Here is a 15150-nt window from a genome sequence, read left to right on the forward strand (position 1 = left end):
ATTACATATCACTAAGTTCTTACTATGCTGGCAGTAAAAACTGCCAAAGAAATTACCATTCTTATAAGCTCTATTCATTACATCCAGACTTTCTGAATGAATCCTTTGTACGCTGCACTGTATACAACATTCTGGAGATTTCCCATTATCAGAAGATTCTGTTATCTGTATATTTTCATCAAGCATTTCTCAGCACCAAGCCTCATTGGGTCTTTAAAACAAAAATCAGCCAAATTACTGATATCAGAAAATAGAGAAAATGATTTAATCTAGAAGAGAGTTTTTGGCACATTGGCCTTCATAAATAAAATTACTGAGTACAGGAGTTGAGATGTTTTGTTGAAGATGTACAAGACATTGGTGAGCCCCAATTTGGAGTATTGTGTCTAGTTCTGGTTACCTGCCTTCAGGAAAGATATCAGTAAGATTGGAAGAGTGCAAAGAAAATTTACAAGGATGATGCCGAGACCTAGGGACCTGAGTTGTAGGGAAAGGTTGAAGAGGCTAGGACTTTATTTCCTAGAGCATAGAAGAATGAGGGGAGATTTGATAAAGGTATATAGAATTTTGGGAGATATATATATGCTAAATGCAAGCAAGCTTTTTCCACTGAGGTTGGGTGAGACTGGAACTAGAGGTCATGGGTTAAAGGTGAAAGGTGAAATGTTTAAGAGGAACATGGGGGGAACTTATTCACTCACGTTGGTAAGAGGGTGGTACGAGCTGCCAGTGAGAGATGGTGGATGCGAGTTCGATTTCAACATTTAAGAGAAATTTGGATAGGTACACGATTGGGAGGAGTAGGGAAGGCTATGGTCCAGGTGCTGATCAGAGGAGGTAGGGCAAATTAATAGTTTGGCATGGACTCGATGAGCCAAATGGCCTGTTTCTGTGCTGTGTTATTTTATGACTCTATAATTTGCAAATCTATTTAAACTGATAAATTTAACATTATTGTGTGCGCAGTACCTTCTTGGTAAAAACGAAGACTTCAACAAACCTGCCTTCCTTGTTTTAATATGGCTGGATTGCTTGTTGCACTGCGCTGTGGAGTACCCATGAGTCCACTTGGACCCACAAGACCCAGACGAGCAGTGGGTAGATTTCGAGGGGGCATCTGGAATTGACGTTGAGTTCGTCTACCCATTCCTCCACCCACAGATCCAGCTGCTGGTAGGGAGTTGGACTGACTGAAGCCCCAGCTGTGGAAGGAGAAAAAGATTTTGATGAAACAAAATTATATTGAAGCCCAATCAACTATTCCACAAACAACTGATAGGGATACTTTTATGCATGAGATATACATTTCTGTATGCAATTTATCTCTATTTGATGTTTAAAACTGTACAACTAACAATTGGTGACTATAGCCATTTTCACAAAATATTGTGTTTCATTTAATAATTTTGCAGATGTCTGAATCTCATTAACTGCATTTACCAACTACAGCATCTATGTAGGAAAGGAAAGGTAATGGTGCCAATGACCAATGGCAACGTTTTTCAGACAGCTCACAAAACTACCACATACTTTAGTGTAGAGGTCACCAACCTTTTTAAGCCCAAGATCCCCTACCTCAGCCTTAGTGAAAGGCAAGATCAACCTCAGATTGATCAGTTACACACATGCGCACCGGGGCAGAAAAGACTGGAAGTAAAACCCCGCAACCCGGAAATAGAAATAATGTATAAACACCAGGGGTACCCACCCTTTTTTGCACTGCGGACCAGTTTAATATTGACAATATTCTTGCGGACCAGCCGATGGAGGGTTGTTAAACATGACTGGAATACAGCAATACTCGAAACAGGTTCCTTATGTCCAGTCTATTCTGCAAATTATTTTTCGCAGCTCTCGGCACTTAGCTTCTGTCCCGCTTACTCACATTTTTTCCGCTCACAAAACTCAATGGGTTTCTCTTTAAGTGCAGGGTGCTTAGACGCAAGGTATCGAAGCAGGTCTGAGGGCTTTATTGCCTCATTAGACAGTCCCCAGGCCCGGACTCCAGCCTCCCGCCTGCCCGCCGCTTTGGCCAGGTGCAGCTGGTCATGGGTGGGGAGACAGAATGAAGTAAGGGCCGAAAGAACCCATACCAGGCCCCCCCCCCCCCGTAGGATCTATCGGCCGACAAAAGTTTGTTTCAGCAGATCGCGGGGAGGTAGCTGCTCTGCTACTTACCAAACCCTGAGCCCGAATTAGCACCAGGCTCCCCACGAACATTCGATGTGCTAAACAGGTTCAGAGTTTAGTGGCTTCTGGCCCATCTGTCCGTGCTCCGGGCCAGTAGCATTGGCACTTCCCGTCGGCTGCACTCCGGGCCAGTAGCATCAGTGGTTCTCGCCAGCTGCGCTCTGGGCCAGTAACATTGGCGGTTCTCGCTGGCCGCACGAGGCAAACACTGACGCGAGGGTATCACTGCGTTTAGGTGACTGATGACTTCACGTGGGTTCAAGTTCAACAGTGGGCTGATAGGGAATGAGGAAAGGTGCAGCTGACTCATATCGTTTCCTTGCGGCCCGGGGGTCGATGACCACTGAAGTACACTGTGTAGTGCGGGGGAGCTACACGCATGTGCACTGGGCAGAAAGAATGGAACTAAAGCCCCGAAACCTGGAAAAAATCTCTCAACAATATTTGTATATTTATTTTTCCTTTTTTTCGGGATCTACTGGGAAAGTCTCAAAGATTGACCAGTCGATCGCGATCGACAGGTTGGTGACCACTACTTTAGTGGAAATACTTACTCGAATTGTGATCACTGCAGTCTGCAGCTTGTAAGTAATTTTTCTTTTAAGGATGTACTTTTAAACCGACTAAACCATCTGGCGTTTTTGCAATCTCCTGGGGGATTCAGTGAACTAGAGTCTCAAGAATGTAGGTATAGCCAGAGCAGCCATCCTCAGGGTGGGTGCTGCATTGAGGACTGATAGCCGAACACGAACCTATGGTCAGCTTCATCACTCCACATTGATTAAGCGTTGAGCAAGATTAAAATCATCCAGGACGAGAGCGGAAAACAAAGAGGTGTTCAGAGACAACTGCCTGTGTTTAACCAGAATCCTTGTCTTCTTGCTACTACTGTCAGGCAGGAGGTACAGGAATCTTGGGTCCCACATCACTAAATTCAGAAGCAGTTGTTTAACTGTTGCCACTGGGCTCCTGGACAGGCTTCACTCACCTCAGCTGTACACATACTTCTGGGGATTCTGCAGAGTTCATGTTCCATGTGTTTTTGTTTTTTTAAAAGCTATTTGTGTAATTTATCCTCTTTTGCAAACTGGTTATGTGGCAGTCTTCTTGTATGTTTTCAGTGAATTCTAAATTATTTTATAAGTGCCTGCATAAAGATTAATTTCAAGGTTGTATATGATGTACATACATAATACATTTGAACTTTGAGCTGGGAAACAATCCTACTATGAATGGAAGTTTGGCAAGACTGCATATAAAGAAAAGAATAGTTTAATCCTAGGCTGAGCATTGTGGGACAAATATTCTGAGTTGCATATATTTCAATTCAAGAAGCATTGTAGGTAATACAGATGAACTTAAGAGCATGGGCAAGTATGTGGAATTGCGATGTTGTAACCTTAGTCAGACTTGGCTGTGGGAGAAGTAGGAATGGCAGCTCAATGTTCCAGAGCCCTGATAATTTAGACATGATAGAGGGGAAGATATTAAAGGAAGGGGTTGCATTGCTAGTCACTAATTTGGGCTCAACATTACCATGATTTCAAGTCAAGTCCCTTTTATTGTCATTTCAACCATAACTGCTGGTACAGTACACAGTAAAAACGAAACAACGTTCCTCCAGGACCATGGTGCTACATGAAACAACACAAAACTACATTAGACTTCAGACCTACATGGGACTACATAAAGTGCACAAAACAGTACAATAATTAATAAACAAGACAATAGGCATAGTAAAGGGCAAATTACAATATAATAATAAATGACGTAAATGTAAATAATGTTTTAGCAGGAACTGAGAAAGAAATGAGCAAAAGTTGCGAGGGGAGTGTGTGTGTGCGTGTGTTTGTATCTATATAAGTAAGTTGGTCTCAGACTAGACTCTGGGAATTGAGGAGTCTAATTGCTCGGAGGAAGAAATTGTTATACGGTCTGGTCATGAGAGCCGGATTGCTTCGGTGCCTTTTGCCAGATGGCAGGAGGGAGGAGAGTTTGTATAAGGGGTGTGTGGGGTCCTTCACAATGCTGTTAGCTTTGCGGATGCAGCGTATGGTGTAAATATGGTGATCCCTTCAGCTGATCTGTGGCTGCAAAGTTAGAATATGGATTTACAACAGGGCGCTCCACATTCATAGAAACATAGAAAACCTTTAGCACAATACATGCCCTTCAGCCCACAAAGCTGTGCCAAACACGTCCTTACCTTATCTGTGCACCAAATGCATTATTCAATGTATTTGGTGCACGGATTTCCTTCCAGAAATTGATGGACTATTATAAAAAGGGGAGAGGGATTCTTTGAAGTGGACACACACCTATGATAAATTTTTACATATTGCTCTCTAATAATAAATACAAATAGTATTTACCTTTTGTTTATTAATACCAAACCAATAGGGCAAAAATACGAGAAAATATAGAGTACACATCCAGAACATTTGAGAAAGATTGAATTTTAAGTCATGTTACATTTTCAGAAAGAACAATTTACTGTAGATATTTGACTACCGTAAATTCCAGTGTATAAGCTGAAAATTTAGCCTTAAATTTTGGTCTTAAAATTAGGGGGTTGGCTTATACAGAGGGTGCCAACTTTGGAAAAATGAATACACAGAAGACAGGTCGTATTTATAGGCTGTTTTTGAGTCAAACTGATTCCACTGTTGATGAACGAATACTTTGGTTTGTTTAAACTCACATCTTGTGGCAGAAGCACGGACATCAAACCACCGGGGTTGATTGCAATGTCCATATTTTCAGCTTTCAATGCTGCTTTTGTCTCACCTGACAAGTGCGCTTTGAACATATCCCAGACAAGTAACAACTTTTCTTTCCTGACACCTTTGGGAAGTTGACGCCACACCTCTTTAACCCACTTCAAGCAACCCGCTTCATCCACCCAGCAGCGTTCTTGAATGTAAATAACACCCCGCGGGAATTTTCTGAGCAATCTTTGTTTTCTGTCTCAACACAAGATCATGTCTATTCATAAATCGGGTGCACCAACTTTGTGCAGCTTTGAAATTTTCACTGACCTCACTGTGTTTTTCATCCCACTTCAAAGCTTGAACTCGAATAATTTCTCTGGTAACAATGCATCCAGATGATCGCTGGTGATTCACCCACTCGAAAACTTTTTCTTCCAGTTCTGGCCACTGGTATATTTTCCCGCAGTTTGCACATTTCGTCTTTGGCATTTCCCTCAGCGTGTTCTCTGCCTTTCTCCACTCTCTCACTTGTTTCTCATTTACACTAAACTTCTTAGCAGCTGCAGAATTACTCGTTCCTTTAGCAAAATCAACAACCTTCAGCTTGAAGCCAGCATCATATTGCATTTATTTTCATCTTTTGCACATGGTGGTCACAAACTCAATACTGAGTACACGTACAGATCCTGCCACCCCGTGTTATGTTTTAATGAGATTACGATGGATGCTAAGTGGTTTCGGGGGGGGGGGTTACATTTCAGAGGATTCTTTTCCATTGGAAATCTAACCCAAAATTCCTCTCCCTGATTTATTTATTAAGAATTCACCCATAACACTCTACAATGTGTAGGCCTGTTTTCTTAGCAGGTACTAGTTCACAAAATTTCCAGGGTCCAAATCCGGCAAAGCTGAGTAATGGCTTGTGAGATCTTGTGATTGTTTCTGGTTAAATCAAAAACCTCTACAAAAGGGGTCGGCTTATACAAAGGTAACATGAAAATGTCACCTTTTTAACCTTGAAATTGGGGGGGGTCAGCTTATACCCCGGAATATACGGTACATTTGACTTAACCTCAACATAGCCCCACAGAAATGCTGTAGTTATGAAAATCAATCAATACAGTGGTACCGTATTTAAACTGTGTTCCACTCCTAGATGTGCACATTTCCCAAAATGTCAGCCTGCTTAAAGACTAATTGAATTTATATTTTGCACATACTTCAATCTAAATATCAATGATCTTAAGTTTATCAAACAACGTTTTAGTAATCCATTACAAAAACAGCAAGTAGCACAGTGATCTGAAAAGAATTCAGGCTAAGTTTAAGATGAGATAAGATAAATCTTTATTTATCTTGAAGGAAATTATTTTCATTCATTCATTCATATTAGTTCAGTACATATGAGTAGGAATCTAAATGTTGTTTTGAAAAAGGTCAACTAATAATTACACTGCATATTACTATAATTTACAATTATATTTCACAATAATAATGTTTGGTTAATGTCCTACTTGTAGTGTATGACAAATGTTAAAACCAGGATATTGTTCAATAAAGTTACAGCTTTAAAAATCTGTTGTCCTGAGTTACTTTTAAATTAGTAATAAACTTATGTACAATAGATTATGTTACAATGGGAAAAGTGAAATGTACCCTAATTAAGATATTGCAATGCCATGACAATAATTGATTTTAAATTCTTGACTGATTCACCAATTATTTTTTATATGCAAGTACATCCCAGTTTACAACTGCCCAACTTATGAGTAACCCATATTTGCAAGTAAGCATCTGGAAAACCGGGGATATGCTCTAGGTTTTCTATGTTTCTATGAATGTGGAATGCCCTGTGTGGCTGCAGGCATCTTCTCCATTTGGGAGTGTAGCTTATAGCTGCATTAATGACTTACAAACAGTTTGTGTTATGAACAGTTCACAAAAATGGAAGTCTGCCATAACTCTGGGATGACCTGTCTGACAAGGTATCCATTTGACTGTCTCCAAGTGCCCTCAGAGTTGTTGGTATTTCATAACCCTTGAAACACAGTAGACCTTCTGAGAAGATACTCTCATAATTTTAATGGGTTGGGTATTATTCAATTTAGATGTGGTGATGAAGGGATATAAAATAATTCCAAATGAAGATGGTGTGCAACTTACATATGAGTTGTGATTTCTTTTTCATGCGATCATTGTTTTTGTCCTTGGTAAAATGAGACACTGAGTTTATTGTCAGAGAAGCAAAGATCAGTAATTACCATGCTTTTTGTAAATACATGCTGCAGCTACAGAACATTATTGGTGAAGAGAAGAACATTTAGGGTTCTGGATGTGTGCCTATAGATGAGATGTTTTATCTTAGATGTTGCAGAGTTTCTTGAACTCTTTTGGAACTACATGTATCCAGACAAGTGGAGAATGTTCAACAAGTATCTGATTTTGTCTTAACAACATGAGTGCTTCAGGATGGCAAGATACCCAGTGCAGTCAGTGTGGCTTGTTAAGCTGTGCATTTCCTCTTGGGTGTTGATAATGGGAGACACAGCCATGGCATTGCCATTGAATGTCAAAGATAGATATTAGACATACTTTTGTGGTTGGTGGTCATTGTCTCACAATTCTGGGAAACAAATCTCCACTTCTGACTTTTCAGCCCACCATGTCTATACTAGATATATATCTACACACAGTCGGCCTTCCTTATCCGTGGGGGATTGGTTCCGGGATCTCCCGCGGATACCAAAAGTCACGGATGCTCAACTCCCTTATTTAACCTGTCCCAGTGCGGTGGTCTTTAGGACCCAGCGGAACCCCAGACTTTATTTAACATATCTCAGTGTGGTGGACATTAGGACTGGGCGCAGCTCTGAATCCGCTATGTTTCTGTTGTTATGATCTCAGCCCCCTCCTTTGTGAGAATCGCAAGAGCACCCGTCGAAAGGGGGGGGGGGGGGTCAGTAGACCCAGTCGGGGAGAGAGAGAGAGAGAGAGAGGTGCCAAATTGCAGGTCCCACCAGTGATACAGAATAAAGACAACAGCGACTATTGTCTCATGGAGATCACGTGAAAAGCCTTTGGGCAAGGTGGGCTGGTTGAGAGAGAGATTGCATCATCCCAACCTGATTGACACCTGCGACCCCGTGAGGAAGTATAAAGGAGAGTCTCAGGGGGACAGCCCCTCAGACGCACCCAGAAGACACGAGAGTGTCCCGCAGCAGCGGGAAGCCATTCTGAAGGAAGCCACGTGCGTTAGATTCCGGGAATGGAATCTGTGGCTGGAATCACAGGAAACCGCTTTTAACTAACATCGGGGAGAGGAAACAAACGTTCCCCCGATTTCATGGAAGATTCATCAAGACTCGGCAAGTTCTTTCTCTTCTCCCAAATCTCTCTCTCTCGGTCGCCCCACGTGAAACCCAGCGATTTTCAAAGGACTGAGGCCTGCAGCCTTCTGAGTGACTTTTATATTTCCAACGGACAATCTATTAACCCCTAGACATCAGCAGAGCTCACTTCTTAATGATGATTATTAATATACCCGCGCTTTAGATTGAGTGTCGACAATGTGCCCGATCTGAATGTATGTATTAACCCTACTTTTGTGTCCCTTTACGAATAAAACGTTTGAAAATAGTGACAACAGACTTCAACAGACCTCTCTATCTTTGCTGGTAAGTTATCCAGTTACGGGATACGTAACACTGTTCACGAAAATAATCACGATCGAAAATCAGGTGGAAGTAAAAAAGCGATCAGGAAGAGGTGAAATGTCATTGGTCATTGGAAAAGTGTTAGGCTATAGCCGGTCAACAACTGGAACAATTTTAATGGAGCATGTGAAGGGCCCTGCCCCGATGAAAGCTACAATTAATACTAAGCAACGCAGTGATTTAATTATTGAAATACATATGCTTCTTAAATGTTTTATATGCATAGAAAGGTAAAATATGTACTATATACTAAGAAAAACGTTTGACTAACTGATGCTAAATAATACCGGATGTGCCTGTTCTAACTTCAAATCCGACTTAAAAGACAGGCTCAGGAACGGAACTCATTCATAACCCGGAGACTGCCTGTACTTTTAAATCATCTCTAGATTACTTATAACACCTAATACAAAGTAAATTCTATCTAAATAGTTGTTATACTGCATTGTTTAGGGCGGGGGTCGGCAACCTGCGGCTCCCGAGCCATTTGTGGCTCTTTCACCTCTGTGCTGCGGCTCCCTGTGGCTTTGGGAAATAATTGGTCAGTATTTAATTAAAATGTATTTTATGTTAGTTTGTTAGCTTTTGAAATGTAATTATGGTGATCTTGTACAACCTAAGTGTAGCGACACATTTCCTGCCACATCCGAAACGGCTCACAATTAGCCAGCATTCCGGCTAAGGGAGATAGCCTACGGGGGTTTGTGAGTACGCGTCTTTTGCAGCATCTGCGTCCATGGGGGCTGGGTTGAGGGAGGCTTAAAAGCAAGGCTGTTTAGTTCGAATAAAGCTATCTTTGACTGCAGTTTACTGACACCGCTACAACGTGTTTTTATCGCTGGCTGTCCAGACGGAAGGTGCTGAAACGCTTTGTCGCGTGTCTGGAAGAAGTGAAAACTTTCCTGGGCAGCAAAGGGCTCACCTTTCCTGAGCTGGAACAGCCAGAGTGGCTGGAAAAGCTACACTTCATGGTAGACATGACAGCGCACCTGAACACGCTGAACACAGCTCTTCAGGGGAAAGGACGTACAGCCCTGCACATGTTGGAGGATGTTTTGGCATTCGAGCGCAAGTTGACAGTGCTTGCCAGAGATTTACAGAAAGGCACTTTGTCTCACTTCCCCAATTTGAGAGAGTTCAAACAAGGTCACGACATGATAATTTCGGAGTATTTACATTCTGCAATCATCGCAATGCAAACATCGTTTGGGAAACGCTTCTGTGAGTTCAGAGAGGAAAAAAACACATTATCCTTCCCGGTCACTCCCTTAAGCATCGATCCTTCCCTACTGAATACGACTGCATTGGCAGGTGTGAGTCAACCTGATCTTGAGATGGAACTGGCCGACATAGCCGACAAAGACATATGGGTGTCCAAGTTTAGACGCTTGACAGCAGACCTTGAAGATGTTGCCCGTCAGAAGGCCGTTCTTGCTCAGAAACACAAATGGAGTGATATTGAAAACCTCACAGATGACAGCTTGCGATCCTGTGTAAAGATGAAGGTGACATCATACAGCCCTGATGTGCAGACGCTGTGCGCTGAGGTCCAGGAGCAGAAATCCCATTAACCAAGTATGATAAATATTTTAATTGCCTATTATTTTACTTATATTCATATTTTTTCATTGTTCAGTGAAATAGTCCTTTCATTTTTCAGGATGACAGCTGGCTGACGTTATTTTTGGTTTGCTGCTGGCGGAAAATTTAAGTTCGGCGTTTTTCATAAATACAAGAAGGACTCAAATAGACATTGAATATTTTACTTAAAAGTAACTTTCAACCCAACGTCTTTTTTTCGGAGTTCAAAATGTTTTTGTTGCATGCAGAAATGTAATTTCGTTTTCTCTGCAGGAGTTCATCAATTTCATAAATGCAACACATTATAGTTTGTTTATACATAGCATAAAGGCAAAAAAAACGTTGTATGCAGTGTTATTTCATTTTAAATGTCAAACGGGTTTTGCGGCTCCCAGTGTTTTCTTTTCTGTGGGAAACGGGACCAAGTGGCTCTTTCAGTGGTAAAGGTTGCTGACCCCTGGTTTAGGGAATAATGACAAGAAAAAAAACAGTCTGTACATGCTCAAACGAGTGCTGGAGAGAGAACTTCTGGGTTTTCCCGTTCCACAGTTGGTTGAATCCATACATGTGGAATCCACGGATAAGGAGGGCCGACTGTACTAATTCCATTTACCAGCACTGGTGCATCAGCCTCCATTCCCCTCTTAGGCAATGCATCCCAGATTACAATGAGTTTGATTGAAAAAGAAATCTTCAGACATCCTCTAACCCCCTTACTCATGGTAACATGAAGTCAAAATTGAAAAGGGTGATGATTACAGGACTGAAGATGAAAGTTCAGAAACTGTAAATGTAAAAAGACCCCGATGAGGGTTACATACAGGCCTCTGAACAGTAGCCAGGAGATGGGGTACAAATTACAATGGGAGATAGAAAAGGCATGTAAAGAGAGTAATGTAGTCATGGCGGGATTTCAATATGTAGGTAGATTGGGAAAAATCAGTAAAATTTAGAGCAGCTTATCGTTGAGCCCACTAAGGTAAAAGCAATTCTTGGTTAGGTATTGTGCACTGAAACAGATTTTATTCGGGAGCTTAAGGCAAAGGAATCTTTAGAGAGTTCGCCTTGCAGTTTGAGGATGAGAATCTGAAAACAGATGTATCAGTATTGCAGTGGAGTATTGGGAACTGCAGAGGTATGACAGAGGAGCTGACAAAAATTGATTGTAAGGGAACACTAACCAGAATGATGGCAGAAGTGAGTCTCACATCAGGGTAGGGAAGTTACTGAAGAGCATTTTAAGGGATCAGGTTTACACTCATTACACCACAGAAACAAGCCATTTAGCTTGACCATTTCATGGCAACCTATTTCTCTCTAACTCATATTTGCCTGCATCTCGATGTTGGCCCTCCACACATTTCGCATCCACATAATCCATTCAGACTTCTCTTCAATGTTAAAATCCACCACCTCTGCTGTTAACTTGTTTTACATTCTAGCCATCTTCTGACTGATATACTCCCTCAGGTTCCCCTTTAATATTTCACCCTTAACCTGTGACCTCAAGCGCTAGTCTATCCTAATTTGAGGAGAAAAGCTTGCATTTGTTTATTCTGTCTATAATCCTCAATTTTGTGTACCTCTGTAAGCTTTCCCCTGTGCTCCAGGGAATGAATCCAGTCTTTCCCTGTAACTCAGGTCCTAAAGTCCTGGCAAAATCTTTGTAAATTTTTTCTGCACTCTTTCAAGCTTGTTAATATCTTTCCTAAAGGTAGTGACCAGAAATGCACACAATAACCAAATTTGGCCTCCCCAATGTTCAATACAGCTTCAACATAACATCCCAATTCCTGCACTCAACACCCTGATTTATGAAGGTCACTATGCCAAAAGTTCTCTTTAAATCCTTATCTACCTGTGACACCGTTTTCAAGAAATCATGATTCTATAAAAGCTAAGATCAGGTGAATCAGTTTTAGACTAGAGTAAAGAAAACTAAGAGGTATGAGAGAAGAGCTAGCCAAATTTGACAGGAAGTGAACACAAGGCAGGATCATGGAAGAACAGCAATAGCTGAACCTCCTGGGAGCAATTTGGAAGGCTCATCCAAAATAGGTAGTACTCTAAAGGGAGGATGAGGCAATCGTGAAGTCACAGACAGTATAAAAGCAAAGCACAGCACGTAACATTGTACAAATTAGTGGGATGCTAGAGAATTGGGAAGATTTTTAAAAAATAACAGATGACAACTAAATAAGTAATAAAGAGAGAAAAGATAAAATATGAAGGTAAGCTAGCCAATAATATAAGGGGATAGCAAAAATTTTATTAGATAGGATATCAAAAAGTTTTAATGAGTAAAAGAGAGGTGTGAGTGGACACTGGACCACTGGAAATACGCTGGAGATGTAGTAATGGGTGCAAAGAAATAGCAGACAAAATCAGTAAGTATTTTGCACCAGTCTTCATTGTGGAAAATACCAGCAATCTGCCAGAAATTCGAGTGTGTCAGGTAACAGAAGAGTGTAATCGCAATTACTAAGAAGGTATTTGGGAAGCTGTAAGGTCTGAAGGTAGGTAAGTCACCTGGACCAGATGGACTACACCCCATGGTAAAAGAGGTGTCTGAAGAGATCGTGGAGGCACTAATCTGATCTTCCAAGAATTTAGATCCTAGAATGATTCTGGAAGACTGGAAAATTGAAAATGCCACTCTACTCTTTAAGAGAAGGCAACATACAGGAACTTGTAGGCCAGTTAACCTGACTTCAGCGGCTGGTAAGGTGTTGGAGTCTATTACTAAGAATAAGGTTTTGGGGTACTTAGAGGCACATGATAAAACAGGCCAAAGTCAGCATGGTTTTTTTAAGGTGAAATCTTGCCTGACAAATCTATTGGAATTCTTTGAGGAAATAACAGGCAGGATAGACAATAGAGAGTCTGTGGATGTTGTTTACTTGGATTTTCTGAAAGCCTTTGACAAGGTGCCACATATGAGGTTGCTTGATAAGACAGAGACCAGAGACCATGGTATTACAGGAAAGATACTAGCGTATACAGAAGACTGGCTGTCTGGTGAGATGCAAAGTGTGAGAATAAAGGGACCATTTTCTGGTTGGCTACCAATGATTTCTGGTGTTACGCAGGGATCAGTATTGGAACTGCTTCTCTTCATGTCACTTGTCAGTGATTTAGATGAAGGAATTTTTTCTTTTTGTGGCCAGGTTTGCAGATGATACGGAGATAGGGAGAGGGTCAGGTAATGTTGAGGAAGAGGGACTTTGCAGAAGAACTTAAGGCAGATTAGGTGAATAGGCAAACAAGTGGCAGGTCAAATACAGTGTAGGGAAGTGTATGGTCATGGATTTTGGGTATTTTCTAAAAGGGGTGCAAATTGAGGATTCAGATCCATTACATGATTCCCTAAAGGTTATGTTGCAGGTTGAATTGGTGGGAAGGAAGGCAAATGCAATGTTAGCATTCATTTCAAGAGGACTCAAATATAAAATCAAAGGTGTAATGCTTTAGCGTTTGGAATGTTGTGAGAAGGTTTAGGGCCCCTTATCAAAGAAAGGCTCTAAGAGGACCACAACCTTGTCATGATTTAGAGGCTCAAATACCTCAATGACCCAGAAAGCTAAGTTGGCTTGAGCTAGGGCAGGGGTGTCAAACTCATTTTAGGTCACAGGCCGGATTGGGCAAAATGTGACTTTGTGCGGGCCAGATCAGTTGTGCTTCCACAGTTTTCGTTGCCTTCCTTTTTTCAACCTGCTCTCATGTTTCTCAGTCTCTGCTATAACTACAAAGTGTTTCACTTTACGAATTTCATTTCTTATGAAGAAGATTGCCTAGCAAGCATTATTTTTTGATTAGTATTAACTTACATAGGCTATAAGAAAGTTGTGATGAGAGAGAGAAAAAACAATGCTATTTTGGCTAAGGTTGCTTTGGGAGCCACACCCTTTCCATTAATAAACCATTTGAAATCGAACATTAGCAGACCCAAATGTAGACCTAACGAAACAAATTGTAAATGTAGGCTACACAACTGCACCTAATTTTTATTAACTTGCTTCCACCAATCAAACTCAGACAATGAACCCAGTTAGCCTCAATTTTTAATGAAGTGATCACATTTACAGTAATAGAATAGTGAGAAAATGAATGAATCACAATATTATGACACTCAATATTTCATAATGCATTTTGCTTACATGTAGCAGTGCATCCAACAGTATCACTCATTTTTCATTTGCTGCTTCCAGACACCTGACATCTCTTGGCTTTAACCAGCCTGTCAACATCAGGGACCAGTTTCTGGGCAGTTGTGATTTTCATAATGTCATTTAGATGTCTGTGTGTCAACTGCGAGCGCAGTTTGGATTTGTTACTGTTCATTATGAAGAACGCCTGCTCACAGAGATATGTTGTTCCAAACATGCAAAGGATCTTTGAGGCAAAGTCTGTCATCTTGGGGTAGATCGGTCCCAGGTATTGATAGAATGAGTCCAGACCTACAGTCTCAAATTTATATTTCAAAGCTCAATTACACTGAATTTCAATTAGTTCCATTTGGAGTTCCTCCGGCACATCTGATGCTGCGTTGACCGCAAACAGCGAGCAAAATAGTGAGAATTCTTTCTCGAGCTAAGTGAAGACTTGGAAACAATTCTGAAGTTCACTTTTCAGCCGCAATATTTTGTCCTTGTACCTGTCCATGTTGTCAATAATTCCTATTATTCGACACACACAGACTACAAAGAGGGGAAATGAGCTGGGTTGCTCCGGGATAGTTGCATCTCCCACAGGCCTAATTTAATTTGAAAGAAACGAATGCTGTTGTAGTATTCCGTAACAAGTTTGTTGCTGCCTTGCATGTTAACATTAAGCACATTTAAGAGCTCTGTTATATGCACCAAAAATGCAAGATCATGAAGCCAGTCTGGATCATCCAACTCTGCCACTGGCTTCCCTTGCTCATTCATGATAGTCCAATTTCCACACGTAATTGA

General features: G+C 41.2%; 1 protein-coding gene across 4 annotated transcripts in view; it reads right to left on the minus strand.

Annotated features, from left to right (window-relative positions):
• samd4a (sterile alpha motif domain containing 4A) overlaps nt 1-15150 on the minus strand; it is a 181965-nt gene that overhangs the window by 12470 nt on the left and 154345 nt on the right. For all 4 annotated transcript variants that reach the window (XM_059957729.1, XM_059957735.1, XM_059957721.1 and 1 more), the window contains one exon: nt 1001-1202. In XM_059957729.1, the coding sequence (XP_059813712.1) occupies nt 1001-1202 (202 nt within the window). The remainder of the gene's footprint in view (nt 1-1000; nt 1203-15150) is intronic.

This window comes from Hypanus sabinus, chromosome 2 (genome assembly GCF_030144855.1).
Source record: "Hypanus sabinus isolate sHypSab1 chromosome 2, sHypSab1.hap1, whole genome shotgun sequence".
NCBI classification, from domain to species: domain Eukaryota; kingdom Metazoa; phylum Chordata; class Chondrichthyes; order Myliobatiformes; family Dasyatidae; genus Hypanus; species Hypanus sabinus.